This window comes from Rhinopithecus roxellana, chromosome 12 (assembly GCF_007565055.1).
Source record: "Rhinopithecus roxellana isolate Shanxi Qingling chromosome 12, ASM756505v1, whole genome shotgun sequence".
Lineage (NCBI taxonomy): Eukaryota > Metazoa > Chordata > Mammalia > Primates > Cercopithecidae > Rhinopithecus > Rhinopithecus roxellana.
Genome location: NC_044560.1, coordinates 110,588,889 through 110,616,856, shown reverse-complemented (window position 1 = coordinate 110,616,856; position 27,968 = coordinate 110,588,889). Strand labels below are relative to the sequence as shown.

The 27,968-nt window shown below is 51.6% G+C and overlaps 2 protein-coding genes across 2 annotated transcripts in view; one reads left to right on the top strand and one right to left on the bottom strand.

Moving 5' to 3' along the window:
• Nucleotides 1-20,638: 20,638 nt before the first annotated feature.
• On the bottom strand, nucleotides 20,639-23,009 carry CLEC11A (C-type lectin domain containing 11A). The gene is made up of 4 exons (XM_010369562.1): nucleotides 22,672-23,009; nucleotides 22,254-22,440; nucleotides 21,744-21,935; nucleotides 20,639-21,333 (listed from the first exon to the last, which is right to left on the bottom strand). The coding sequence occupies exons 1-4, from the start codon at nucleotides 22,816-22,818 to the stop codon at nucleotides 20,888-20,890; spliced, it is 972 nt and encodes a 323-aa protein (XP_010367864.1). The 5' UTR covers nucleotides 22,819-23,009; the 3' UTR covers nucleotides 20,639-20,887.
• Nucleotides 23,010-26,576: 3,567 nt separating this feature from the next.
• Nucleotides 26,577-27,968, top strand: part of SHANK1 (SH3 and multiple ankyrin repeat domains 1) — a 58,390-nt gene continuing 56,998 nt past the window's right edge. Inside the window, exon 1 of the mRNA XM_030912901.1 lies at nucleotides 26,577-26,956. The gene's annotated coding sequence lies outside the window, so the exon portion shown is untranslated. The remainder of the gene's footprint in view (nucleotides 26,957-27,968) is intronic.

Here is a 27,968-nt window from a genome sequence, read left to right as displayed (position 1 = left end):
CCTGGGCGACAGAGGGAGGCTCCATCTCAAACACACACACACACAAACACACACACATGCACGCACGCACCCTGAACCATGGAGTGTGGTGAGCACATTGAGGTGCTGGGACGGTGGTGCCTGGAGAGGACCTGGCAGCTCCATGCCCTTCCCCGTAACTCACCGCATGCATCTCTTTCATTCCTGAATTCTATCCTTTATAATAAACCAGTAATAATAAGTAAAATGCTTGCCTGAATTCTGTGAGTTGTTCCAGTGAATTTTTTTTTTTTTTTTTTTTTGAGACACCGTCTCACTCTGTCACCCAGGCTAGAGAATGGTTGCCTGATCATAGCTCACTGCTACCTCAATCTTCTGGGCTCAAGTGACCCTCCTGCCTCAGCCTCCTGGGTAGCTGGGACTACAGGTACATGCCCCCACACTTGGCTAATTTGTTTTTAATTTTGGTAGAGATGGGGTCATGCTATGTTGCCCAAGCTGGTCTCCAACTCCTGGGCTCAAGTGATCCTCCCTCCTTGGCCTCTCAAAGTGCTGAGATTACAAACGTGAGCCACTGTGCCCAACCTGTAGCGAATTAGTATATTTGAGTAGGTGTTTTATTCCATTTGCATTACTATAAAGGAATATCTGAGGCTGCATCATTCATAAAGAAAAGAGATGTCTTTGGCTCACGGTTCTGCAGGTTGTACAAGCATGGCACCTGCATCTGTTCAGCTTCCAGTGAGGACTTCAGGGAGCTTCCAATCATGGTGGAAGCAAAAGGAGAAGCCAGCACATTGACACAATGAGAGATGGAACAAGAGAGAGAGGGAAGAGGTGTCAGTTTTTTTTTTTTTTTTTTTTTTTTTTTTTTTGGTTGGTGTGAGGCGGGAGACAGATTCTCACTCTGTCGCCCCAGCTGGAGTGCAGTGGCACAATCTCAGTTCACTGCAACCTCCACCTCCTGGGCTCAAGCAATTCTCCTGCCTCAGCCTCCTGAGTAGCTGGGATTATAGGCACGTGCCACCACACGAGACTAATTTTTGCATTTTAGTAGATATGGGGTTTCACCATCTTGGCCAGGCAGGTCTCGAGTTCCTGATCTCAGGTGATCCACCTGCCTCGGCCTCCCAAAGTGCTGGATTACAGGCGTGAGCCACCACGCCTGATCCAGACTCTTTTAAACAGTCAGATCTCATATAAGCTCACAGACTGGGAACTCTCATTACTGCAAGGACAGCACCAAGCTATTCATGAGGGATCTGCCCTCATGACCCAAACACCTCCCCTCAGGCCCCACCTCCAACACTGGAGGTCGAATTTCAACATGAGATTTGTGGAGGAGGCAAACATCTACACCCTATCAGTGGGAGTTTTGGGAACCCCTGAACTGGTGATTGGCCGAGCGGAAATTCAGGTCGCGTGGACACCCTACTGTAGCTGGCATCTGAGGTGGGGGCAGGTTTTTCTGTTTGTTTGTTTTTTCGTTTTATTTTTGTTTTGTTTTGAGACAGAGTCTCACTCTGTTGCCCAGGCTGGAGTGCAGAGGTGCTATCTCGGCTCACTGCTACCTCCACCTCCCGGGTTCAAGCAATTCTTCTGCCTCAGTCTCCCAAGTAGCTGGGACTACAGGCGCACACCACACGCACAGCTAATTTTTGTATTTTTAGCAGAGATGGGGTTTCACCCTATTGACCAGGCTGGTCTTGAACTCCTGACCTCGTGATCCGCCCGCCTCGGCTCCCCAATCTGCTGGGATTACAGGTGTGAGCCACCACGCCCGGCCTGAGATGGTGGCAGTTTTGTGGCCTGAGTCCATAACCTGCAGCGTCTGACACTAACTCTGGGCAGTCGATGCTGGAACTGAATTGAATATTTGGGCATCCGGTTGGTGTTGGAGAACTGGGGAACTGGGGGAAGAACCTCTCAGGGTCCCTTTAGGATGGAGCTCCTGGTTGGATACAGCTGTGTGAGCCTCACAGCAGGGACTCAGGGAATGTTCACTGCACAATGAACAAAGTGAGACCTAGAGAGCTGAGGAAACCTGCTCCAGCGACAAGGCAGAGAGTCCCAGGGCTGGAATCCCATCCTGTCTCCTCTCCCAACCAGCCTCCCCACAGGGAGCCCAGGCCAGAGCTCAGACCTGCCCACATGGCTGAGTATTTGGAGCAGGATGACAGGGCACTCCAGTCCTCGGGGTGTTAGGTTTTGAAGGGAAGGCGAGGGTTAAAGAATGACACCACAGGCCGGGCACGGTGGCTCACACCTGTAATCCCAGCACTTTGGGAGGCCTAGATGGGTGGATCACCTGAGGTCAGGAGTTTGACACCAGCCTGACCAACATGGTGAAACTCCAACTCTACTAAAAATACAAAAATCAATCAGCCAGGCGTGGTGACGCGCACCTGTAATCCCAGCTACTCGGGAGGCTGAGGCAGGGGAATTGCTTGAACCAGGGAGGCGGAGGTTTCAGTGAGCTGAGATGGTGCCATTGCACTCCAGCCTGGGTGACAGAGCAAAACTCTGTCTCAAAAAAACAAACAAACAAAAACAAACAAACAAACAAAACAGAGAGAGGGGGAGAGAGAGAGAGAGAGACGGAGGCTCAACAGCAACACAGGTATATTGCAAAAACCTGTGAATATGGGGGACCAGCTTAGGGCCCGAGCCCACAGTCGCTTATGGGCTGGGGTACTTAAAGGTATGGGTGGGAAGGTCTGAGCGGTATGGCTTGCTGCCTGGCAGGATATTGATAAGATGTGCGATCAGGCAGTTTGGCCCTTTTTCCAGTGGGATGTGATAAGATATTCCTTGGAACTTTGCCCAGGAGGATATGACAGGGATTTTTCCTTCAGTAGGGCCTTTGCATGGCAGGGTATGATAGGGATGTTTCTCACCGCCTGAACCCTCATGGAATATTTCACTTTGACCAAGGTCTGTGAAATGGCAGAAGGCTTCCAAAAGCCTTCTTAGCAGTTTGGACTAACACTGGGTAGGCAGTGAAAGAGCAGAAATAGTGCTCTGTGTCTGGGCATCTTCTGGTCACCAGGCGGTGGGGATTGCTGAAGGTGCAGGGGCAGGGAGTGGACAGAGGCCACAGGAGAGGCTATTCTGGAGCCCCTGTAAGTTGAATAGCTTTGCGGGCTCCTCCTGGCAGCCTCCCTCAGTGAGGAGGGTGAGAACCTTGCACAGAACCTGACTGAGAGCCCCAGCAGGAGAGGGACCTGCCCGAGGTGACAGGTTACAACAGGCTGAAGTGACACCAGCCTCTGTCTGCTTCCAGATCTTTCTCTGTTTCCCATATTTGCTGAGGAGAAGCCATAAGCTCAAGGGGCTCCTGCTGTTGTCCCAGTGATGCTAGACAGGTGAGACCCCAAGTTGGGGCTTGGCCTGGGAGGGCTCGTGGCTTTGGACAGGAAAGAATTCAAGGGTGAGCTGGTGGTGTTAGTCAGCAACTTCTTCTTCTGACCTGTCATCAAAAAGTATAGACAGCAATTTTTTTTTTTTTTTTTTTTTTTGAGGCAGAGTCTTGCTCTGTTGCCCAGGCTGGAGTGCAGTGCTGCAATCTTGGCTCACTGCAACCTCCGCCTCCCGGGTTCAAACAATTTTCCTGCCTCAGCCTCCTGAGTAGCTAGGATTATGGATGCCCGCCACGATGCCTGGCTAATTTTTGTATTTTCAGTAGAGACAGAGTTTCACCATGTTGGCCAGGCTGGTCTCGAACTCCTGATGTCAAGCGATCCTCCTGCCTCAGCCTCCCAGTTGGCATTACAGGCGTGAGCCACCACGCCCAGCCAACATTAACTTTTATCGAAGTCTCAGTGTATAGCAGCAACGGGGGTACTGCTCCTTGCCTGGAAAGCTACCACATAGGCAGTGTGCCCAGAGCAGCAGCTCAGGGGCGGTCTGCAGCAATACTTATACCCACTTTTAATTATATGCAAATTAAGGTACAGATTATCTAGTAATGACTAGAAAAAGGGTGGTAACTTCCAGGTCATCAAGTCACTGCCATGGAGAGGGGTGGTAACTTCCGGGTGTTGTCATGGCAACGGTAAACTGACATGACACTGATGGGCGTGTCTTATGGAGAAGTGCTTTCCCCTCTTCCCTGTTTCAGCTGGTCTTCAACATGATGCTGAGTCCAAGCCCCACCTCCAGAGTCTAGTCCCACCTCCTACTTCATCAGGCATTGAGGGAGGGAGATAGGGGATTTACCGCTTAATGGTTGCAGAGTTGCTGTTTGGGGGGGGGGGATGAAAAATTTTTAAATAGATTGTGGTGATGGTTATACAACGTTATGAATGTAATTAATGCCACTGAATTATACATTTAAAAATGGTTCAGTGAAATTTTGTCACACATTAACATAATGTTAAAAATGAATAACGCAATATACCAACAACCGTTGAATTTTACTCTTTACATGGGTGAATTGCGTGGTATGTAAATTATATCTTAATAAAGTGATTTCTTTTTTTCTTTTTTTTTTTTTATTGAGACTGAGTCTCGCTCTGTCACCCAGGCTGGAGTGCAGTGGCGCAATCTCGGTTCACTGCAAGCTCCTCCTCCCGGGTTCACGCCATTCTCCTGCCTCAGCCTCCCGAGTAGCTGGGAGGACAGGCGCCCTCCACCATGCCCAGCTAATTTTTTGCTATTTTTAGTAGAGACGGGGTTTCACCGTGTTAGCCAGGATGATCTCGATCTCCTGACCTCGTGATCCTCCTGCCTCGGCCTCCCAAAGTGCTGGGATTACAGGTGTGAGCCACCGCGACCGGCCAAGTGATTTCTCTTCTTAAATTCAGTGTCTTACTCACATGTGGCCTGTGGCTACCATCCAGGCAGTCCAGGGCGAGGCTATTTCACTTCATGCTTGGGTTCCCAGCCCTGCCGCCTGGCTGGGTGGCCTTGGATAAGTAAAGTCATCTCTCTGAGCTCCTTTTCTTCGTCTCTAACATGCAGATAACAACAGCACCCACCTCAAAGCTGTTGCAGGGTTTAAATGAGAGGAAAGTGAAAAATTCTCAGCAGGATATCCGGCAAACACAGAGTACTCTTTTCTGGGAGCCGTTATGATTATTGGCCCACTGAGAAAATATCACCAAAGGATAAACTCCCAAAAGTGTAGTCGGTAGGTCAGACAGTCATTTAAGAACTGCTGGAAGATGTGTGTTGAAACAACCCCAGGGAGGCAGGTGTGGACACCACCGGCCTCCTCTGGGCAGACAGCCCGTCCCTGCGTGGTGTGATTGGCACCCAGCTCTCTCAGTCTGGCTCTTCTGTGTCGACAACTGGCAGATGGGACAGCTCCTTGCTGCTGTCATTCATGCGTCTCTAGTTATGGGAGAGGGTGGCCCCTTTAGATGCGCTGTGCTATGGTGGAGGAGAATGTGACAATAATGCTGTTAGATGCAATGCACGAGGGAACCCAGGAATGGTGCACACTGCGGAACACGCACAGGTGCAGGCATGCACGGCAGGGCTCCACCTGAGCCTGATACGTGAATGAATACGTGAAGAGAAATAAAAGGCAGAGAGAAAGCCCTCAAAAGAAAGACTTGGCTGGGCGTGGTGGCTGACGCCTGTAATCCCAGCACTTTGGGAGGCGGAGAGAGGATCACTTGAGCGCAGGAGTTGGAGATTAGCCTGGGCAACATGGTGAGACCAGGATGAAAGAAAGAAAGAATGAAAGAACGAAAGGAAGGAAGGAAGGAAGGAAGGAAGGAAGGAAGGAAGGAAGGAAGGAAGGAAGGAAGGGAGGGAGGGAGGGAGGGAGGGAGGGAGGGAGGGAGGGAAGGGAAGGGAAGGAGAGAGAGAGAGAGAGGAAGGAAGGAAGGAAGGAAGGAAGGAAGGAAGGAAGGAAGGAAGGGAAGGGAAGGAGAGAGAGAGAGAGAGGAAGGAAGGAAGGAGAAAGAAAGAGAGAGAAAGAAAGAAGAAAAAGGGAAGAAAGGGAAGAAAGGGAAGAAAAGGAAGAAACTTGTTAACAATTCTCATTATCTGCGGGAAGAACGAGGATGGCAGAGGACTTTTTAACCACCAATTTTAGTTTGATCTGCAGCCCCCCCCCCCCCCAATTTGGCATTTTCAATTTTATTCAAGAAAAAAAGACAAAAGACTTGGGGGTCAATCTTTTAAAACGTAGAGCAACCCGGAGAAAAGAATTGCCTATTCACGTCTATTCTTTTAGCTTTCTTATGTTTTAAACACTTGAGCCGTAACGGGGTGTGAGGGGGTTTGCGGTGATGGAATTGTTCTGTGTTTTGGTTGCGGGGTGGTCACGTGATGTGTGCATTTGCCAAAACCTCAGAACTGCCCTTAAAGAGGGTGAATTGTGCTGTATGCAAATGATGCCTGTATTTTAAAAATGCTAATTTTTTTCTTTTTTCTCATATTAAGGAGACAGATTTGACAGCCTTTAAATTAAAATCTCTGTGTATAAAACAAAACTCACACTAAAATTATAAGTCAAGAAATAGACTTGGAAAAAAAACTTATAGCCCCTGTGATAGAAATAACATCAATAATCTTATCATGTAAACCACACAGAGAAGGAACAAAGTTGGATTCCAGTAGGCAAGTGGGCAAAAGACACGGAAAGACGTTTGCAAATCGGAAAGAGGGGGAGTGGCCAACTGTCATCGCGGGAAGACGTTCCCGCACACAAGAAATCAAAATCCAACCCTGTCCGTCAACAACCAGGAAACAATCTCATGGGAATCCCCGGGGCGGGACGGGAGGCCGGGGCACATCTCTCCTGCTGGGTTATAGGGTTGTCAGGACCTTGTGGGTGACAGAGAGAAGATCTTTTCTTTCTTGGGGTTCACTTGTGGGAATTGAGACCAAAGAAATAATCCTAAACACAGACAAAATTTTCATCCCCAAAGGTGTTATTTGCAGCACTATTTATTGTAAAAATCACCAAAAGCAAAATAGCGGTACTAATATTTTGGTCTTTCTTTTATTTATTTATTTAATTTATTTTGAGATGGAGTCTCACTCTTACTGCCCAGGCTGGAGTGCAGTGGTATGATCTTGGCGCACTGCAACCTCCACCTCCCAGGTTCAAGCGATTCTCCCGCGTCAGCCTCCCAAGTAGCTGGGATTACAGGCGCACAACACCATGTTCAGCTAATTTTTGTGTTTCCATTAGAGATGGGGTTTCGCCATGTTGTCTAGGCTGGTCTCAAACTCCTGACCTCGTGATCCGCCCGCCTTGGCCTCCTAAAGTGCTGGCATTACAGGCGTGAGCCCCCGCGCCCGTCCCTAGCTACTGATATATATATATATATATATATATATATATATATATATATATATTTTTTTTTTTTTTTTTTTTGAGACGGAGTCTCGCTCTGTCACCCAGGCTGGAGTGCAGTGGCGTGATCTCGGCTCACTGCAAGCTCTGCCTCCTGGGTTCACACCATTCTCCTGCCTCAGCCTCCCAAGTAGCCGGGACTACAGGCGCCCGCCGCCATGCCCGGCTAATTTTTTGCATTTTTAGTAGAGACGGGGTTTCACCGTCTTAGACAGGATGGTCTCGATCTCCTGACCTCGTGATCTGCCCGCCTCAGCCTTCCAAAGTGCTGGCATTACATGTGTGAGCCACCGCGCCCGTCCCTAGGTACTGATATTTTTAAAACGTTGACAAACAGAGCCATGAAGACAGGGTTATCATGCTTGTATGCCTGATAACAAAAACTATCACATGTGGGGTACGATGGCTCATGCCTGTAATCCCAGTACTTTGGGAAGCCGAGGAGGGAGGCTCACTTTGAACCCAGGAGTTGGAGACCAGCCTGGGCAACATGGCGAATCCCCATCTCAACGAAAAATATCAAGTATTAGCCGGGCATGGTGGTATGTCCCTGTAGTCACAGTTACTCCGGAGGCTGAGGTGGGAGGATCACTTGAGCCCAGGAGTTGGAGGCTGCACTGCAGTGAGCCAAGATCACACCACTGCACTCCAGTCTGGGTGACAGAGCGAGACCCCATCTCAAAAAACAGACCAACAAAAAAAAACCCCAAAAAATAACAAAAAACAAAACAAAACAAAACAAAACTAACAACACCTATTACAAAAGACTCTATAAAAACCACAACCTGGCACAAAAGCCATCACAACCTGCCACCAAAAATACTGCAAGGACATCTCCCCCGCAATTGCCTGTTCACCCTCAGACTGGTGTCACCTTTATTATCGATCTTTGCAGCCAAGGATAATTATTTCCAAACAATTATGTAATCCTCCTCTTCTTTCCCTTTAAAAAAAAATCTTCTTCTTCCTTTACCTCCCTGCATATGCACATAGTTTACTATGACATGCATTTCCCACTGCAATGATCTATTCCCAAATAGCATATTTTCTTTTGGAAGCCTCTCTCTGTTTCTTATTTAGTTTGACATTGCAGTAGCAAAACACTTAGGGAAGGGGAGAAAAAAAACCCTTAAATTTGCACCAAGACGGAATTGGGTAAGAACACCATCAGCTCTTCCCAGGGTACTATGATTTTAAAAGACTGAAGATGGCATGGCAGCAGGGGAAATGCTTCTAGAAATTAAGTATCTAAAACCAGGCTGCCCACTTGAAAATATTACTTGGGATATCAGCTTGACAAGAAGCAGTGCCCAAATCCAGGCTGAGTAGAGCCTGGGGAGAACAACCATTATCTCACCAGCTCTCCCCGGTGTTGCCCTTCGAGAAGGAACTGGCTTCAATAAAGGAGACACCACCTTTGAAAAACACACTGTAATTGCTCAATTCTAAGAAGTCACTTTTCCCACATCTTGACGCCTCTGAAACCGGGAGGCATCTTCCAACGGCACCGTAAGACTGCTGTTTGAAAGGCATGAAAACCTGCAGAGGGGCGTCCACAGCCAAGAAGAAAATCCAGCAGACGAGAGTGGAGCACTCTCAGCCCCTGGGAACCAACGGGGTGGGCCTGGGTGGGTCAGGGGGAATTGGTGAGGAATAAGTTGTGTTTGGTGTTTGCTCTGAAAACAGAAGTCAGCAATAAACTGTTTCCTCTAATTGCAAAGCTGGATCAAGAGCCCCAGCAGTAATGATTTTTAGTTTTTACATGCAATCTTTTTTTTTTTCTTTGAGACAGGGTCTCCCTTCCCCCACTCTGTCATCCAGGCTGGAGTGCAATGGCGCTATCATGACTCACTGAAGCTTCGACCTTCCCGGCTCAGGTGATTCTCTCGCTTCAGCCTCCCGAGTAGCTGAGACCACAGGTACGCACCACCATGTCCAGCTAATTTTTGTATAACTTTTCCATAATAAACAAAAAAAATCTCAATTGTGAAACAATTTTAGGAATCCTTTATGTTACTTGTATTTTCCTTTATATTATTGTTTGCAATAAATACACCCATAAAAGCTCTTTCAGTAAATAAGAAATAAACATTCCAAATGGTAAGGAAGCATTGTTGCATCTTATAGGCAGTACACACTTTTCTTTCTTTATATCAACCATAAAAGTGGAGTATCTTAGAGTCCATGAATGCAGTAGCTAAAACATTCTCCAGAAGGAATAATGCTAATAATAGCAGCTGATGGGCCAGGCACAGTGGTTCACGCCTGTAATCCCAGCACTTAGGGAGGCCAAGGCAGGTAGATTACCTGAGGTCAGGAGATTGAGACCAGCCTGGCCAACATGGTGAAATGCCGTTTCTACTAAAAATACAAAAATTAGCTCATGTGGTGGCAGGCACCTGTAATCCCAGCGACTCGGGAGGCCAAGGCAGGAAAATTGCTTGAACCCAGGAGGCAGAGTTTGCAGTGAGCTGAGATCCTATCACTGCACTCCAGCCTGGGCAACAGAGTAAGACTCCGTCAAAAAAAAAAAAAAAAAAAAAAAAAAAAAAAAAGGCAGCTGACCATTTTTTTAGCACTTACTGAGTCCCCAGCGCTGTTCTCAGTGCTTTGTAAACATTAACTGATTTTGATGAAATTATGGAAAGTGGAGGGAGAAGAAGAGGGCAGAGGGCAAGCAGAAGAGAGATGGCCCCGTGTGCCAGAGGCAGTCAAAGAGCTTCTTAGAAGCAGACTTACATATCCATCTCCCACAGACTGCTTTTGCGAGTCCCCAGGACCTTCTTGGTGGCAAAAGTCTTCGGGGACCACAAGTTCACAAGCACCAGAATTATCTGTAGGGAAAGGTTGATGTCAACTCTTGAGCTTAGGTATTCAAAGCTTAATGCATTACAGTCTGGCGCAGTGGCTCATGCCCGTAATCCCAGCACTTCAGGAGGCTGAGGCAGGCAGATCACCTGAGGTCAGGAGTTAGAGACCAGCCAGGCCAACATGGCCAAACCCCATCTGTACTAAAAATACAAAAATTACCTGGGCGTGGTGGCAGGTGCCTGTAATCCCAGCTACTCAGGAGGCTGAGGCAGGAGAATAGCTTGAACCCAGGAGGTGGAGGTTGCAGTGAGCCAAGACTGCACCACTGCACTCCAGCCTGGGCAACAGAGCAAGGCTCTGTCTCAAAAAAAAAAAAAAAAAAAAAAAAAGTTTCTAACAATGATACCACAACAAGGGGAAATGGAATAGAACTATCTAGGAATAACCTTTTATATCTCACTGTAATAAAGCTAGCATAAATCTGAAACAGATTCTGATAAACTAAGATGTATATGGTAACCCTCCAAAAAACAAAAACAAAAAATAAAATGTACAAAGAACTCAAGTAACCCAGTTTTAAAATGGGCAAGGTCAGGCATGGTAGCTCACAGCTGTAATCCCAACACTTTGGGAGGCCAAGGCGGGAAGATCACTTGAGGTCAGCAGTTTGAGACCAACCTGGCCAACACAGCGAAACCCTATATCTACTAGAAAAATACAAAAATTATCTGGGTGTGATGGTGGGTGCCTGTAATCCCAGCTACTTGAGAGGCTAAGGCAGGAGAATTGCTGGAACCCAGGGGCGGAGCTTGCAGTGAGCTGAGATTCCACCACTGCACTCCAGCCTGGGCAACAGAGCGAGACTCCGTCTCAAAAAATAAAACAAACAAACAAAAAAAAGAGTGAATGATCTGAATAGACATTTCCCAGAGAAGATATATAAATATAAATGGGCTAGATGTCCAGGAAAATATTAACACTATTAATTATCACAGAAATGCAATTCAAAACCATGCAGCCTCCCAGGCCCAAGTGATCCTCCCACCTCTGCCTCCCAAGTAGCTGGGACCACCAGTGCACACCACCATGTCATGGTCTCACCGTGCTGCCCAGGCTGGTCTCAAACTCCTGGGCTCAAGTGATCCTTCCGCCTTAGCCTCCCAAAGTGAAGTGTTTTAATTTTTTTTTTACTATTATTATACTTTAAGTTCTAGGGTACATGTGCATAATGTGCAGGTTTGTCACATATGTATACTTGTGCCATGTTGGTGTGCTGCACCCATCAACTCGTCATTAAGTGTTTTAATTTTTAACCATAATACATGTACAGCCTTATGAAATTATTTTCGCACATCAGTTGAAATCATTATATTTTCTTCCTTGGCCTATTGATATGGTGAATTATATTGAAAGAATTTTTTTTTTTAAATTTTTGAATCATCTTTGCATTAGGAGGAGAAATCTTATTTGATCATGAAGAATTATGGTACGCTGGATTTAAGAGGCAATTATTTGATTTGGAATTTTTACATCTTCATTCACAAGTGAAATGAATCTATAATTTTCTTGCATCTGGTCCTTATCCGATTTTGGATTCAACATTGCATTAGCCTCTAAAAATGAATCAGGCAGTTATTACATAATTTTCCAGCGATTTTCTGGAATAATTCATACAAGATAGGAATTAAACATTCTTTGAATGTTTGGTATCACTTGCTTAGAAACCCATCTGTGCCGGGGGGTTTTGGGGGGAGAGGGGAGATCTCTGAATATAATTTCAAATTCTTTAATAGTCACTGGTTTATTCAAGTTCTCTGATTTTGTGTCATTTTAGCATTGTATATTTTTCTAGTAATTGAACCAGTTCATTCAGGTTTTTAATGTTAGCACATAGCCATAATATATTTTCATTACTTTTTATATCTCTGTCCTGGCTATAATTATTCACCATTTTACAATTTGTATTTTATTTGCAGCCTGTCTCTTTGTTCTTAATTGGTTTGCCAAAAGTAAGTCTGTCTTACTTGCTTTTTCAAAACTTAAAATAGATTTTGGTTTTGTTAATCTTTTCTTCCCCCATGCATTTCATCGATTTCTCCCCATATTATTTTTAATCATTTTCATACCATACCCCTGAAAAATGTGTGAACAATGGCTGCAGGCACCATCACGAACGCATCTTAGTAATAGAAGTTTGTCTTTAAAAAGCAAGTTGCATTGGCCAGGCGCAGTGGATCACACTTGTAATCCCAACACACTGGAAGGCCGAGGCAGGTGGATCACTTGAGGTCAGGAGTTCGAGACCAGCCTGGTCAACATGGTGAAACCTCATCTGTACAAATACGAAAATTAGCCAGGCATGGTGGCATGTGCCTGTAGTCCCAACTACTTGGGAATCTGAGGCAAGAAGAATGGCTTGAACCTAGGAGGCAGGTTGTAGTGAGCCGAGATTGCACCACTTCACTCCAGCCAGGAAAACAGAGTAAGACTCTGTTTCAAAAAAAAAAAAAAAAAAAAAAAAAAGCAAGCTGCATACAGTAAGATACAGTTGTAGGCTGAAATGCAGCCCCCAAAATTCATATTTTGGAGCCCTAACCCCCAGTACGTCAGAACATGACTGTATTTGGACATAGGATCTCTAAAGAGGTAGGGAAGGTTAAATGGGGCCATTAGGGTGGGCCCTAATCCAACTGGACTTTATCCTTATGGGAAGAGGATATATGGCCACACAGAGACTCACCAGGGATGTGCACACAGAGAGGACCACGTGAGGGCACAGCAAGAAGGCGGCTGTCTGCAAGCCAAAGAAGGAGGCCTCAGAAGAAACCAACCATGCCAACATCTTGATCTCAGACTTCCAGCCTCCAGAACTGGGAGACAATCAATTCTGCTGTTTCAGTCCCTCAGCCTGTGGTACTTTATAAGGGCAGTTAGAGCCAACGAATACATGTATTATTACTCCAAAGCCCCCAAAACAAGCATAATTAAATAAGATGTCGTTTCAGGAAACACACACACATGCTAAAATAATAATGAAAATCAAGCAACGGCGAAACACAATTCAGAATGGTAGGTACTGGTGAGGGAGATGGGAGAAGGTGTTTAACAGTAACTTCCTATTCTTTTTCTTCTCTCTCTTTTTTTTTTTTTTTTTTTTTTTGAGACAGGCCCTCCCTCTGTTGCCCAGGTTGGATGCAGTGGCATGATCACTGCTCACTGCAGCCTCGACCTCCTGGGCTCAAGCAATCCTCCCACCTCAGCCTTACAAGTAGCTGGGACTTCAGGCTCTTGCGACCACACCAGGCTAATTTTTGTATTTTCTTTAGAGACAAGATCCCTCTATATTGCCCAGGCTGGTCTCAAACTCCTGAATTCAAATGATCTTCCCTCCTCAGCTTCCCAAAGTACAAAGATGACAGACGTGAACCACCGTCCCAGGCCAGGAGCATCTTTTGTTACTCATAATAAGCTCACATCTGCTGAATCATCAATGGGTGCAAAATCAAGCGGGAAATTTTGATGAAAGGCAGATACCTACCTGTCTTAAAGTATCTGCCCCTGGACTGCTTATTAGCTGCAAAGGAGTATTATATAGCTGAGAAACTGGACATCAGCTCGCTGGGTGATCAAAACTCACTTCACTAATGAGGGACCGTAGGATACTGACTATGTCCAGATGAGATACCTTCAAAGAAGTACACACCTCACCTCATTATTCTGGTGGAGAATGTATAATTTGAATCTAATCTTCATGAGGAAACATTAGACCAACTAAAAATGTGGAACTTCTATTTTTAGAAGGGCAAGGAGCTGTTCTTCCAAAATGTCTCTCTCTTTCTCTCATATATATATATATATATATATATATATATATATATATATATATGCTTTTTTTTTTTTTTTAAGACAGAGTCTTGCTCTGTTGCCCAGGCTGGAGTGCAGTAGTGTAATCTTGGCTCACTGTAAGCTCCACCTCCCGGGTTCCCGCCATTCTCCTGCCTCAGCCTCCCAAGTAGCTGGGACTACAGGCGCCTGCAACCACTCCTGGCTAATTTTTTCTATTTTTAGTAGAGACGGGGTTTCACTGTGTTAGCCAGGATGGTCTCAATCTCCTGACCTCGTGATCGCCTGTCTCGGCCTCCCAAAGTGCTGGGATTACAGGCATGAGCCACCGCGCCCGGCCCCCAAAATGTCAATATTATAAATATGGAAATGTTCCAGATTCAAGGAGGCTAAAGAGACATGACAACTGGCTGGGTACAGTGGCTCACGACTGCAATCCCAGCATTTTGGGAGGCTGAGGCTGGTGGATCACCTGAGGTCAGGAGTTCAAGATCAGCCTGGCCAACACGGCGAAACCTCATCTCTACTAAAAATATAAAAATTAGCCGGGCATGGTGGTGCACGCCTGTAATTCCGGCTACTTGCGACACTGAGGCAGAAGAATTGCTTGAACCTGGGAGGCGGAGGTTGCACTGAGCCGAGATGGCACCACTGCACTCCAGCCTAGGCCAAAGAGCGAGACTCTGTTTCAAAGGAAAAAAAAAAAAGACATGACAACTAAATGCAATGCCTGACCCCAGATGGGATCCTGAACTGGAGGGGGAAGTGCAATGAAGGACATCATTAGGTAAACTGACATAATTTTGAATATCACCAGTGGATTAGATAAAAGTATGCATAAATGTTACATTTATAGAAGTTGAGTATTTTGGTTATGGAGGATAATATTTCTATTCTGAGGAAATATACACTGAAGAATTTAGGGGTAAAGGGCCATGATGTGTGTAACTAACCCTTAAATGCTTTTGAAAACATATATGTAAGGCCCAGCACGGTGATTCATGCCTATAATCCCAGCACTTCAGGAGGCCAAGGCAGGAGGATCGCTTGAGCCCACGAGTTTCAGACCAGCCTGGGAGAGATCTTGTCTACCAAAAAATAATAATAATAAAATTGGCCAGGTGTGGCGGTGCATGTCTATGGTCCCAGCTACTTGGGAGGCTGCACTTGGGGGGCACTGCTGAAGCCCAGGCAGTTAAGCTGCAGTGAGCTGTGATTGCACCATTGCACTCCAAAGCAAAGGAGCGAGACTCTGTCTCAAACCAAAAAGGAAGAAGAAGAAGAAGAAGGAGGAGGAGGAGGAGGAGGAGGAGGAGGAGGAGGAAGAAAAATGGCCTGGGCTCAGTGGCTCATGCCTATAATCTCAGAACTTTGGAAGACTGAGGCGGGTGGATGACTTGAAGTCAGGAGTTCAAGACCAGCCTGGCCAACATGGTGAAACCCCATCTCTACTAAAAATACAAAAATTAGCCTGGCATGGTGATGGGTCCCTGTAGTCCCAGCTATTCAGGAGGCTGAGGCAGGAGAATTGTTTGAACTCAGGAAGTGGAGATTGCAGTGAGCCAAGATTGTACCATGGTACTCCAGCCTGAACAACAGGGTGAAACTCCATCCCCCCAAAAAAAAAGACAAAATAAAAAGGAAAGAAAGAAAGACAGGGGAGAGAAAGAAAGAAAAAGAAAGGCAGGAAAAGAAAAGAAAAATAATATATATATATGAGCTAAAGCTAGCTAATACTGTAAAAATCTGGCCTGCCCTTCATCTATAGACCCAGATAAAACTGCAAAGTTAACAGGATACATTTCACCCAGGGGGGAGCTGCAGCAGTAAAAGTGTTCTAACAGCCCCCTTTATGAGTGACTACTGTTATCTTACTCACTGAGAAACTTTGTTCTCTAAAATCATAGACTGTTGGAAACTTTGCAGTATGAAAGTCTATCGGTAAGAATGAAACAGCCTAATCTTTCCTTCCTGGAAGATCTGTCACTTTGACCAAGATAAGAAGCCTCCATTTCCAGCCCTGGTGCAGAGTTTTAAATAAAAAGTTTCTGGGCACAGCATGCCACATTTATATTAACATTGTAGTTTCCAGGGAAACAAGACCTTAGGTCCACTTTGCAGTCCAAATCTGATTTTTCCTTTTTTTTTTTTTTTGAGACAGGATCTCGTTCTGTCACCCAGACTGGAATACAGTGATACAATCATAGCTCACTGCAACTTCAAACTCCTGGATTCAAGCAATCCTCCCACCTCACCCTCCCAAGTGGCTGGGACTACAGGCATGTGCCACCACACCAGATAATTTTCTCCTCCCCTCCCCTCCCCTCCCCTTCCCCTTCCACTCTCCTTTCCTCCCCCTTCCTCCCCCTCTCCTCCCCTCTCCTTTTCTCCCCTTCCTCCTTTCCCTCCCTTCCTTCCATAGAGGTGGGATTTCACTATGTCACCCAGGCTGGTCTTGAACCCCTGGGCTCAAGCAATCCTCTTGTCTTGGTCTCCCAAAGTGTTGGAATTACAGACATGAGCTTACTGCACGCGGCCCAGGCCTGATGCTAACTCACTTATACACATTCCTACCTTGTTCTAAACCTATCTAAACATTGTTTCACTTAAATTTCATCCGAATTTCTCTCTTCCTCCAAATCCTATAACTCGATTGCAGCTTCTCCTCTGAGGGGTGATCGCTCTTATTTCAGTGGGTCAACAAACTTGACTGTCTTGCTTGTCTCTGATGATTGGGCTAGGATGGATGGATGGGTGGGTGGGTGGATGGATGGATAAATGTAATGATGAAGCCAAAGCAATGGGGTAAACTGTTAATAAACAAATCAGAGTAGAGTATTTATTTGTCCTACAGTGTTTATATTTGTGTAGGTTATCTATAAGTTTAAACTTATTTCCAAATTAAAATTTTGTCTGTTTTTTTTGTTTTGTTTTGTTTTAAGGTGCACGCCTGTAGTCCCGGCTACTCAGGAAACTGAGGTGGGAGGATTGCTTTAGCTTAGGAGGTCGAGGCTGCTGTGAGCTATGATTGCGCCACTACTGCACTCCAGCCTGGGTGACAGAGTGAGACTCTGTCTCAAAAAAACAAAAACAAAAACAAAACAAACAAACAAAAAAACCAGAACCCGAAAATAAGTAGAAAAGAAAGAAACTAAGTTGGTTTGGACCAGTGTTTAGCCACAAAGAAAGAAATTTTATATTGAATTTTATATTGTTAATTCAGCACATCGACGTTTAAATTTTGAAAAGCTTCTTATCATTTTCTATGACACTAATATTTCATATGAATTTATTTCACTTTTTAAAAAATGGTTATGATCTACCCAAGGAAATGCACCTGTTCTGAAAAACTCTCATCCGAGAGATCCAAACGCGAGTTGAACGTTAAGGCTTCGCGAATTGGGGTTTTCCTACCCGTGGGCGCGTGACCGGACTACATTTCCCAGAGTACCTCGGGGCGAGGCCTGGGTGGAGAGGGGTCTGAGCTCCGACCTCACCGCCAAGGCGTGGCCCTCAGGCTTGCTGGGAAATGGAGGTGAACCTCACGTGGGAGGAGGGGCGGGGCTTGAGAGGTGACCCGTTGGAGTCACCCGGTTACTGCGGAAAAACGTGGTTTTGGGAAGGCGGTAATAGGCCTGCTGCTCGGCCTCTTGGGCTTTATCGCCCTGCAAGCCCGTGCGGCCGCTGGTTCTTCTTTCTTCTCTGGTTCCTCCTCCTCTGCTGAATCATCCCAGGCCTCCTGCCCTTGTTCTACTTCCCTGGGATCCCTTAATGCATCTCTTCTAATCAGCTGCCGAGGCGCCCCCTGGTCCATGGCTCTGGCCTTGCAAACTACCAGCGCTCCGCAGAGAGCCAGGGAGAGGACACTGGCAAACTGGCCCGTGGGAAGTCTGGTGGGGCTTCCTGGAGGAGAGAGTAGGTTTCCCACACAGACCAGAGTCAGGAATCAGCACCAAATGCCACATATAGGCGTGCTGTTCTGATGCATAAACAGTCCTTGCAGGCACGCCACTCCCTTCAGACCTCTCTCTCCGCATGCCCGCAGCTGGCCCTGTGCTTGGTATGGTAGCTCCAGGCCCTGCCAGGGAGACAGACATTGTCAGACCAGACTGTGGCACCCAAAGTGATGTGGAAAGCCCTAGACCCTGTGGGAAACTAGAGGAGGTGCCTCACCCAGCCTTGGAGAGGCCAGGGAAGAAAAGCAGCAGAGATCCAACTCATCTCAGGGTCCCCTGCATGATGCCACACAAGAATCTTCATTCAAAGGGCTCCCATGTGCCAGGCAATGCTGGGGACAGAGATAGTCATACCTTGTCCTGCCCTCCCCCTACGCACCTGGAGTGTCCCTCAGCCTGTCTGATCAGGGCTGGGTCAAGAGAGGAACAAGGGATTTGTGGATACCAAAGGGGATCCCTAACCCCGCACGGGACTCGGGGGAAAGGCTGGATGTTTGGGATGATGTGTTAACCAATTCTTGGAAGTGGGTGTTTACCCTACAGAGGAGGGAGGATGGAGATCTTTGCATATACAAATGCACAGTGTCAGGAGAGAGCACACAGAGGTGAAGATCAGATCTGGGAATTGCAAAGACCCCTCTGTGTCTGGTATTATTCTAGATCAATACTGTTATTATCCCCACAGTACAGATGGAGACATTGAGAAGCAGCAAGGTAATGTCTCACTCAGGTTTTCCCAGGAGATAAGTGGCTGATAGGAGACAGGACTAGAACCTGGGTCATCTGGCTCCAGAATCCAGGCGGGCAGCCATGGTGTACCATGCCCAAATACTTTCCAGAATGGAAGCTCTGCTAGGGTAGAGACCCTTGTGGGAAATAACAGGTACTCATCATTGTCTGCCTAATCTGATCTCTGGCTGCCTATAAGATCTAGAGCTGCCTGGCCGGGCGCGGTGGCTCAAGCCTGTAATCCCAGCACTTTGGGAGGCCGAGACAGGCGGATCACGAGGTCAGGAGATCGAGACCATCCTGGCTAACATGGTGAAACCCCGTCTCTACTAAAAAATACAAAAAACCAGCCGGGCGAGGTGGCGGGCGCCTGTAGTCCCAGCTGCTTGGGAGGCTGAGGCAGGAGAATGGCATAAACCCAGGAGGCGGAGCTTGCAGTGAGCTGAGACCCGGCCACTGCACTCCAGCCTGGGCGGCAGAGCGAGACTCTGTCTCAAAAAAAAAAAAAAAAAAAAAAAAAAAAAGATCTAGAGCTGCCTATTCCTCCCTGGGGAAACTGAAGCTCAGCATGGGAAGAATTTCTGATTGAAGGCTGACTCCAGGCCACACCCCCACTCTCCTATCTCTCCTATTCTGCATTCCTCTGGGGCTGTGGGGCTGAGAAACGACTCCTGAAGAGAGAAGGGTGGGTGATCTGCCCTCTATCCAAGCTGACCCTGATGGCTTGCTCCTCCCTTGTGGATCCAATGGTGACCCTTTAGGCAGTGGTGCCATGGCTGAAGGAAGGGAAGGGGTAGAGTGGTAAGGACAGACAGGGTCACATTCCCATTCCTGGGCTCCCTGATGTCAGGGTCATGCCCATGATGCCAACCTTGGGGGAGGTACTAGGGTGATTTCCAAAGTGCCTGTCCTCCAAACAGCTGTCCACTATGCTGAGGCCCAGGCTGGCTGACTCCTGGGTGTCTTCACTGCCCCCAGGGAGTAAAGATATGAAAACGGTGAGGGAGAGCCAGGCGCTGTGGCTCACGCCTGTATCCCCAGCACTTTGGGAGGCCCAGGCAGGCAGATTGATTGAGCTCAGGAGTTCAAGACCAGCCTGTGCAACATGGCAAAACCCAACCTCTATAAAAAAATACAAAAATTAGCCAGGTGTGGTGGGGTGCACCTGTAGTCCCAGCTACTTGGGGGGGCTAAGGTGGGAGGACTGCTTGAGCCCAGAAGATTGAGGCTGCAGTAAGCCATGATTGTACCACTGCACTCCGCCTGGGCGACAGAGCAAGACCCGGTCTCAAAAAAAGAAAAAAAAAAAAAGGGTGAGGAAGGAAGGTAGCGTGTGGCTCAGGTTCAGCCATTACTAAATGCACACTGTCCTGGTCTCACCTGAACATCCCAAGAGCTGCACAAAGTAGGAGGGATTGTGCCCATGTTCAGATGAAAAACCCGAGGCTCGCAGAGGGGAAGGGCCTGGCTCCTGGCCTCAGTGGCAGGAAGCAGAGGAGGGAAAACTGGAAGTCTAAGCTTCAGGGTTGGGTGGGTCCTTAAGTCCATGTCTCAATATATCAGCTCAACAAGTCCATAAAACCGTATCATCTGGGGAAACCAACCGGAGACACACCACTTAAACCAATGAAACAGGCTTTCCTGCAGGACTTGTCAGAGCCTTTAGCTCCTTCATGTTTCCCAAATCTCTTTGACCAGGACCAAGACCAAGGCCTGGGACGTATTGGCAGTCCCTGGGTTCCAAAGGCCGAGAGAGGGCACGATGGAGGTGAAGGTGTCTACAGCATTTGCACGCGTGTACTCCGGGCATCTGTGCACAGAACAGATGAACGTGTGTACGTACATATGCACCAGTGTTTCTCCATCACTCTATCTGGGGCTCAAATTACATCTTTAAAAAGCAGAACAGGCGTCCGAAGGCCAGAACACGCGCCCAAAGACCAGGGTCTGGCCCTTCCCGGCTTTCCCTGCAGAAGTTAAAATCCAAGAGTGCCTTCAATGCCCCTCAAGTCAGATTCCACAAGGATTTATTGGCACCGGACCTAGCCTGGTGTCCGCCCCTTCAAGGAAGGACACTAACAAGGAGGGGTCCCGGCACCGCAAGAGCCCTCCCAGGAGCGCCCAGCCTGGAGGGGGGTGGGGGAGATGCTGCCATCCGTGGACAGGAAGGGAAGGGCGATCTCGCAGGAGGGTGGGCACGGCGCAGGGAAAGGCCGGCTGGTGGGATGGGCAGGGAGGCGGGGAACCGGCCCCGCTAGAAGGGGAACTCGCAGACGTAGTAGAGGCGCCGCTGGCAGTCGTGGTCCCACCAGGAGCCGTCGTCAGAGGCCTGCGCCACGCAGTTCTCCAGCGTGCCGCCGTTGGGCTGGTCCGGGCTGAGCGGGTGCGGCGCGGCGCTGGGCTGGGCGCCGAGCTCGGGGCGGGGTGCGCGATGCCAAGCGAAGAAGGACACGCGCTGGCCGTTTTCGAAGAGGTAGAGACCCTCAGCGCGCCGATCGTGTACGCCCAGCCACACCGGCCAGTTGTAGGGGGCGAGCGCCGCGCGCAGGTAGCGTGTAAGCGCCTCCATCTGCTGGCGATCAGCCGGCTGCGCCAGGCTCCCGCCCCGCGCCGTGCACCGCGCCTGCGCCGCCGCCTGAGTTTCGAAGTCGCGCGAGAGCAGGAAGCACTTGTGACCCAGGCGCAGCCCCTTCAGGCAGCCTGTGGGCAGGGCCGGGTAGAGAAGGAGGCAGGGTTATGCATTCGGAGACTGGAAGGGGGCGGGAACAAATCATCCGGGAGTGGAGGGAGGCGGGGTCAGGACCTCGTAGGGCGGGCTGGGAGGAGGCGTGGTCAGAACCGCGGGAGCCAGAAGGTAGAGAGTCGGGTCCGCCAGGGGCGGGGCCAGGCGGTGGGGGCGGGACTATAGGGGGCGTGGTGCTGCCCCAGTCGGGTCAGCGCGGCTCTGGAGTGCCCGCCCTGCTCCCTGCATTCTGCCTCCCAGCTCTCTAACCCCGTACGCTAGCACACAGCAGCTCTCCCGCCTCGGACACCTAGGGTCACTTTCTCAACCAGTCCCATACCTGGCCAAAGAGTCTCATTTTTTTCCACCCCGCGTACCGCGGACTCACCCTCCAAGCGGCCGTGCTCGCGCTCGGCGCGACCCTGCGCCACCTGCAGGGCTTGCACGGCATCGCGGGTGTCGCCCGCCGCGTCCCGCAGCTGCCGCAGCCCCTGGGTCAGCTCGACCACGCGGGTGTCCAACGCATGCAAACGGACGTGCAACTGGTGCAGGCCTGCGTCCAGGCCGGCCAGGCGTCCCACTGCGGACAGACAGGGATCGTGCTGGAGGGGGAGCCTGGAGATGCAGCGGGGGGACTGAGGACCTGGAGAACTGGAACCTAGGGGTCCTGAGGGCGGGGTGGCGGTGGGGAGGACCCCGGACTCCTGGAAGGTAGGGTCGAGTGGCGCCAGGCTCTTAGAAGGCATGGTCGTGGACCTGGGGCTCCTAGGGGTGTGGGGGCTCTGGGCTAGGCAATGGACAACTGAAAGACCACCTGGCAGGGAACCGACCCTTCATTTTTGTGAAAGTGACCGCGGCGGCCCGGGGCTTTCGGGGGTGAGGGCTTCTGGTTACTTACGGATGTAAGTGACGATGTCCTCGGGGGTGGGCGAGGGGCTGGGGCCGGAGGATGGGGTTGGCGTTGCTTCCTCCTCCTCTTCCTCCCCCTGGTCCTCCTCCATCTCCCAGTCCTCTTTGCCCTCAACAGTTCTGGCAGGATTCTCATCCCCCCTCCCAGCAGGCAGTCCCAGGGCTTCCTGCAGATGCTGGGGCAGGGGAGGGGCGGTGAGCCCCAGCCTGCCACCAAGATGCCCCACGCGCCACTTTCCAACTCTTAACTCATTCTCTGCCGCCTGAGTCCTGTCTCTGAGCCCATTACCAAACCCCCCCTCCAGACTATCCTAACTGCTGTTTTTTGTCCATTTCCCTAACCTTGCAATACCCCCTCCCAGGCTCACAGTTCACCACCCATAGCTCCCTGACACTCCAGAGCTCACCTTCAGCATCAGGGCCTCCCTCTCCCGCTCCTCCTCCTGGGCACCTCCCCAGCCTCCCTCCCACTCCCTCTCGGCTCCCCGAGCCCCATGGCCAAAGCCCAAGAGCTGGGGGACCACCAAAGCCCCCAAAAGCCAGGCTGCCTGCATTAAGCTGGACTCTTGGCACCCAAAGTTCCAGATGTCTGGATGTCTGGGATGGGAGGGGTGGCCTCTGGGAACTGCTGAGTGCCCCTGCCCTGTGTGCAGGTCACTAGCCCCCAGGTTCCCGACTCTCCCAGCTTCTCTCTTCCTGTTTCTCTCCTCGTCTCTGTCCGGTCCGTTGGTCTCCTCTGCTCCTCTGTGTGTGTCTCTCCCCGCCCCTCTTGGCTCCCCCGAGGCCCTGCCTCTGTGGCCGGAAACCTCCAACGTTCCAAAGCCTGGATCCTGCCTTGGGTCTCCTCGCACACCCTCCTCTTTCCACTTTCCAGAGCTCGCTTCCGCCCTGCTCCTTCCTTCTGCCGTGGCCCAAAGCTTAGATAATCAGGAAGAGGATGGAGCTGGCTCTCCAAGGAGTCTTGGAAAACACAGGCCCCGGCTTCAGCCCAGGAACCCGCTCAGAATCATGGGGGCAGTGGTGGGATGCTGGGACTGAGCACTGCTCCCTTCTTCCCTGCCTGGCCATTCCTGAGGAGGGGGCAGACCTCAGGGTCTCGCTGAGGCTGTTATTACCCTGTGGCCACCATCGCCCACATGCTCAGTAGAGGAGACTCCAGGGCCTCTCCTGCCCCCTAGATTGCCCATCCCCCCCTCCAAGCCCTTTTCTGGAGATCCAAGTGAGTGGGTGTGGGGGCGGGGCGACACATGCAAAGAGCACGCGTGTGACTGTGTGCACAGCCCTGGAAGATGGGGCTCGGGGATTAATTGACCACTTTACTAGAAGCCTCCTGCAGGCCAGGCCCTGGGCTGGGTGATGCTGAGGACTCCAGCTGCTTGCAGACCAGCAGCCAGATAGTTCCTGGGATGAGGAGGCTGGAGATGGGAGAGGGTGAGGAGTCTGGAGGAGCAGTCAGGGAAGGTTTCTCCAGGAGGTGAAATCAACAGACGCTAGGCTGTGTGCTCAAGGAGCTCTGCGCATTCAGTGAGCCACCTCATTTCAGCCTGGACCACTGCAGTCTCCCTGCCCTCCCCCTCCTTCCTCCTGAGCCCCTCCAATCCCGGCTGCTTGCCGCAGCCAAAGCAATCCTTCCAAACCATAAATCAGATCACATCACTCCCCACTCCCCTGCTCCCCCACCTTCCCATCATAAGCAGGAGGGAAGCCAAGCCTGGGCCTCAGTCCTTAGCACAGCCTACCATGCTGAGGGCTGGGAAGGAAGAACCCTTTACACCTCTGCAGCCTCATCACCCCCACTCCCCTCACCCGCCCCCAGGCTCCACCTTCCCTGGCCTCTTGGCTTGCCCCCAAATACTAAGCTGATTACAACCTCAGAGCATTTGCACTAGCCCTTTCCTCCTTCGAGAAGGTTCTTTCCCCAGCGCCTTCTCATCATTGAGGTCTCAGCTCCAAGAGGCCTTCCCCGACCACCTTATCTGTTCCACAAGTTACTTTATTAAAATGCCCCATTTCATCTTTTTGGTATAATCAAGACTGGCATGATCTTGTTTGTTTATGTCTGTTCCCTGCCAATGAAAGCAGGGATTTCTATGCACTGCTGCATCTCCTAGCACAAGGCCTACCTAGCGCATAGTAGGTGCTCAATCAACCTGTTGAGTGGGCGAGAGGGTAGCCGTTCCTGGTGGGGTCAAAGGCCTGGAGGCTTCACCTTTTTGGTTTGCTGGCACCCAAGTTCCCAGGGTGGTGGTGGCAGCGTGGGTGGAGGCGGTGAGAGCAGTGGGAGAGAAGCTTGGAGGCGAGGAAGCACGATGCCATGCCATGCTCCTCTATGTCAGGCCCATGAGTCATGCAGGGCTTTTCCAGCCCAGGCCTGGCTGGTGGTGCCAACAAGCATGGGGCACACCAGCCGGGGATCACTGGGCCTGCTCTTCAAAAGAGGAGACCGAGGCTCTGAAACAGCATGGCCTGCTGGAGGTCACCAGTGTGGCGGCAGCTAGCCAAGGTTTCTGGCTCCAAGAGCAGGGCATCTGCCCTCGGCTGCCGGGAGCCCCAGGAGGGGCCTTGGAAATCAATGCCTCCAGCCTTCCGTTTTCCAAGAAAGCCTGGTACATCGAGGGCACTGTGACCTTGGGCAGACTGCTCCCTGCCTCAGAGCCTGGGCCTCTCAGGTACGGGTCAGGGACCTGGGACCCCTCACCAGGAGCTACAGACCTCAAGAAATAATGCATATATGGGGAAAGGCCTTGTAAACTGTGCAGGGGTGCACAGCCTCTCTGGCTGCTGAAGCCAACATGGGCAGCTGTTCTTTCCCCGGGCCCAGCTGCTCACCACCTGGGCTAGTGGATATGCATCAAGATAGAGCCTCCCCAGGCTGAGCAGGCACCTCCTCCAGCTCATACTCGGGTACCAGGGAGAGCCTGCAGCTGGAGGGGAACCCAGAGGTTGCCTAGAACTGCCACCTGCAGGCCCGGGAGCTGCTGTTGGAGCTGGGAGAATGAGGAAGCCTGGGCTAAGGGGACACTCACCACTCACTGCTGCTCTGTGGGATCTGCCCTCTCTGTGGGTGCATCCCAGGCATGAATGAGCTGTCTGCCTGCAGCTGGCTGCATATGCGTGCCTACACACACATGTGCAAGCTCTGAGGAGATGGTTGGGTGTGTCTGTGTGTGATGAACAAGGATCTGCAACTATGAGGGGATATGCCTGGTAGTGCACAACAGTGGTCAAGTGAGGACTTTGGAGCCAGCCTACCTGTTCTTGATTCTTGTTACCACCTCCTTATAGCTGGATGACCTTGGGCAAGTTACTTAGCCTTTCTGTGCCTCAGTTTCCCCCTCTAGAAAATGGGGATGGTGAAAGTCCCTGAGCCTGGCACACAGAAAGTGCTGTAGGAATATCAGCAGTAACTATCCTGGAGGGGAAGGATGGCACGGTGTTGGGCATGTAAACGGGTGAGTGCGAACCAGTGCAATGGACAGCACGGTGGGTGGGCGTGATGGGAAGGCGTGCACACGTCTCTACAGTGCTGTAACTCCGTTTTGGTGTTGAGATCTGGGCATGCATACCGGGGTGAACGCCTGTGTGTGTGTGTGTGTGTGTGTGTGTGCACCCGCGCACGCGCGTGTGTGGTGGGCAGTTGTGTGCATGTGCTGCGTGTGTGCCCGGGCACAGGGGTGTGACAACTGCATGTAGCTGGGTGTGTTTGTAGCTGTGTACCCCAGGTGCATTGTGTCTGGGCATGCATGCGCTGGAGAGTGTGTGTATATGGGGACTCTGCAGGTGCCGTTACAGCTGGTGACTGTGCACCTGTGCCTTGGGGGAATGTGGCCTGGCCCAGGTATGTCCACGTGTGCCCTGACCCAGTACTGAGATGGAAAGGGTGTGTGTGTGTGTGGGGGGGGACAGGGTGGGAATCTATAGCCTTCACACTTCAATTTGGGGGTGTAGAGTCTGGCAACAAATATTTATTCTGCCCCACTGTGTGTAGGGGGAAGGGGAGCTCTCTGGGAGGGGGTGGTCCTGAGGCGTGTGGGGGGGCACCCTTACGGGGGCAGGACCCCTTCGTCGGGGTATGGGAGCAAGCAGGGGCGGAGTCAGGATTTGGGGACTCGGAGGTGGCGAGGAGTGGTGGGGGAGGGCAAGGGTAGGGGGCGGAGCCGGCGGTGGTGGGGGATGGGCGAGGTTTGGGGGCGCGGGGAGGGGCGATGTCTCCTCCGCCGGCTCCCGGAGGGAGGGGAGAGGGCGGAGGGAGGGGAGGGAGGGAGAGAGGGAGGGAGAGAGACAGGGTGAGGGAGAGACAGCGAGAGCGAGAGAGCGAGAAGGGTGGCAGAGGAGGCGCGGAGCGGGCGGCGGCGGCGGCGGCCCGAGGAAGAGGAGGAGGAAGAGCAGGCGGAGACGCGGCGCCCGGAGCCGGCCGGACCCAGCCGGGGGCGGGCGAGGAGGGGCGCGGCGGCCGCGGCGGAAGGGGGGGGCGCTCTGCGGATGGCCAGGCCTGGCCCGCGGGGGGGGTGAGGTCCTCGGCCCTCCCGCCCTCCCCCCCGGCCCCCGCCCGCCCCCTCCCCGGGCCCGCTCGCCCTCCGGGGCGGTGGGGCATGGCCTGAGGGTCCCCCGTCTCCGGGGGGGTGGGGGGTGGGGGGAGGGGGGAGGGGCCGCGGGCGCCGCCGACCGGGACTCAGCAGCCCCGCCAGGCAGGTAAGGGGGTCGAGAACCTGGGGGTTTGGGGAAGCTGCGGGGCCCGGGCTGTGGGAGGGGGCGAGGGCGCCCCGGATGTCCTTGGCCCGGCGCCGGGCTCCTGGCCTGGGTGTGCGGCTGGGGGTGCGGGTAAGGTGGGGAGCGTTGCCCGGGTAAGGTGGGGAGCGTTGCCCTGGGCGACGCCAAATTGGGTTACGCCCCGGTCCCCGGTGCCCCGTCCCAGATCGCATCCTTGATGGGAGGGCGCGCCCCCCATCCCCCGCCAGCAGAGCCCCTATCCCGAACCCGCCTCCCGGCTCTCTGGGGCCCAGGGCTCGGTCCCGGTACCCGCCTCCCCGCCCAGCCCGGCCACTCCCCCGCCTCGCCCACCCTGGCGCACCTGGGCCCCTCCGCCAGGTCACCCTGGTCCCCACTCCCCTCCAGCGAGGGTCTAGGCCCGGGCTTCCTCCGCCCCCTTCGACCCCTCCAGCTCCCGCTTCTCCTTCCAGGTTCCTCCAGCCCCTTCCCACCCCCTGCCCAAGCTCCCCGCGTCCCCACCAGGTCTCCAGTCCCTACACCGCCGGCCGGCGCGCCCTCTCGGCTCCCGCCCTCGACTCCTGCTCCCCGGTGCCCCCCGCCCCTCTCCCCGGTCGGGCTCTCCCCCACCAGTTTCCCAGCCTCAGCCCCGGCTCTCTCTCCCCGCCCCTCCCCGCCTCCCTCCGCCTCCATTCATTCTCCCAGGCCCCGCTCTCGGCCACGCCAGCCGCCCCCTGTCCCCCGCAGCCTCTCAGGGCACCCCCTCTCGCGCGTCCTCCACCCCCCCCCCCCCCCCGCCGATTCCTCAGCCCGTCTCGGTACCAGCTGCGTGCCAGCTATTCTTAGCCGCGGAGCGTTTGATTCATGCCGCCCCGGCGGAGCGTGCCCGCTCCCTCCCGCGAGCCCTGAGGGGGAGGGGCCGGAGCCGGCCCGGGGGGCTGGGGCAGCCGTACACGCTGGGGGCCCTGACCAGTTTTTCTTTCATTCCACCGGCCAC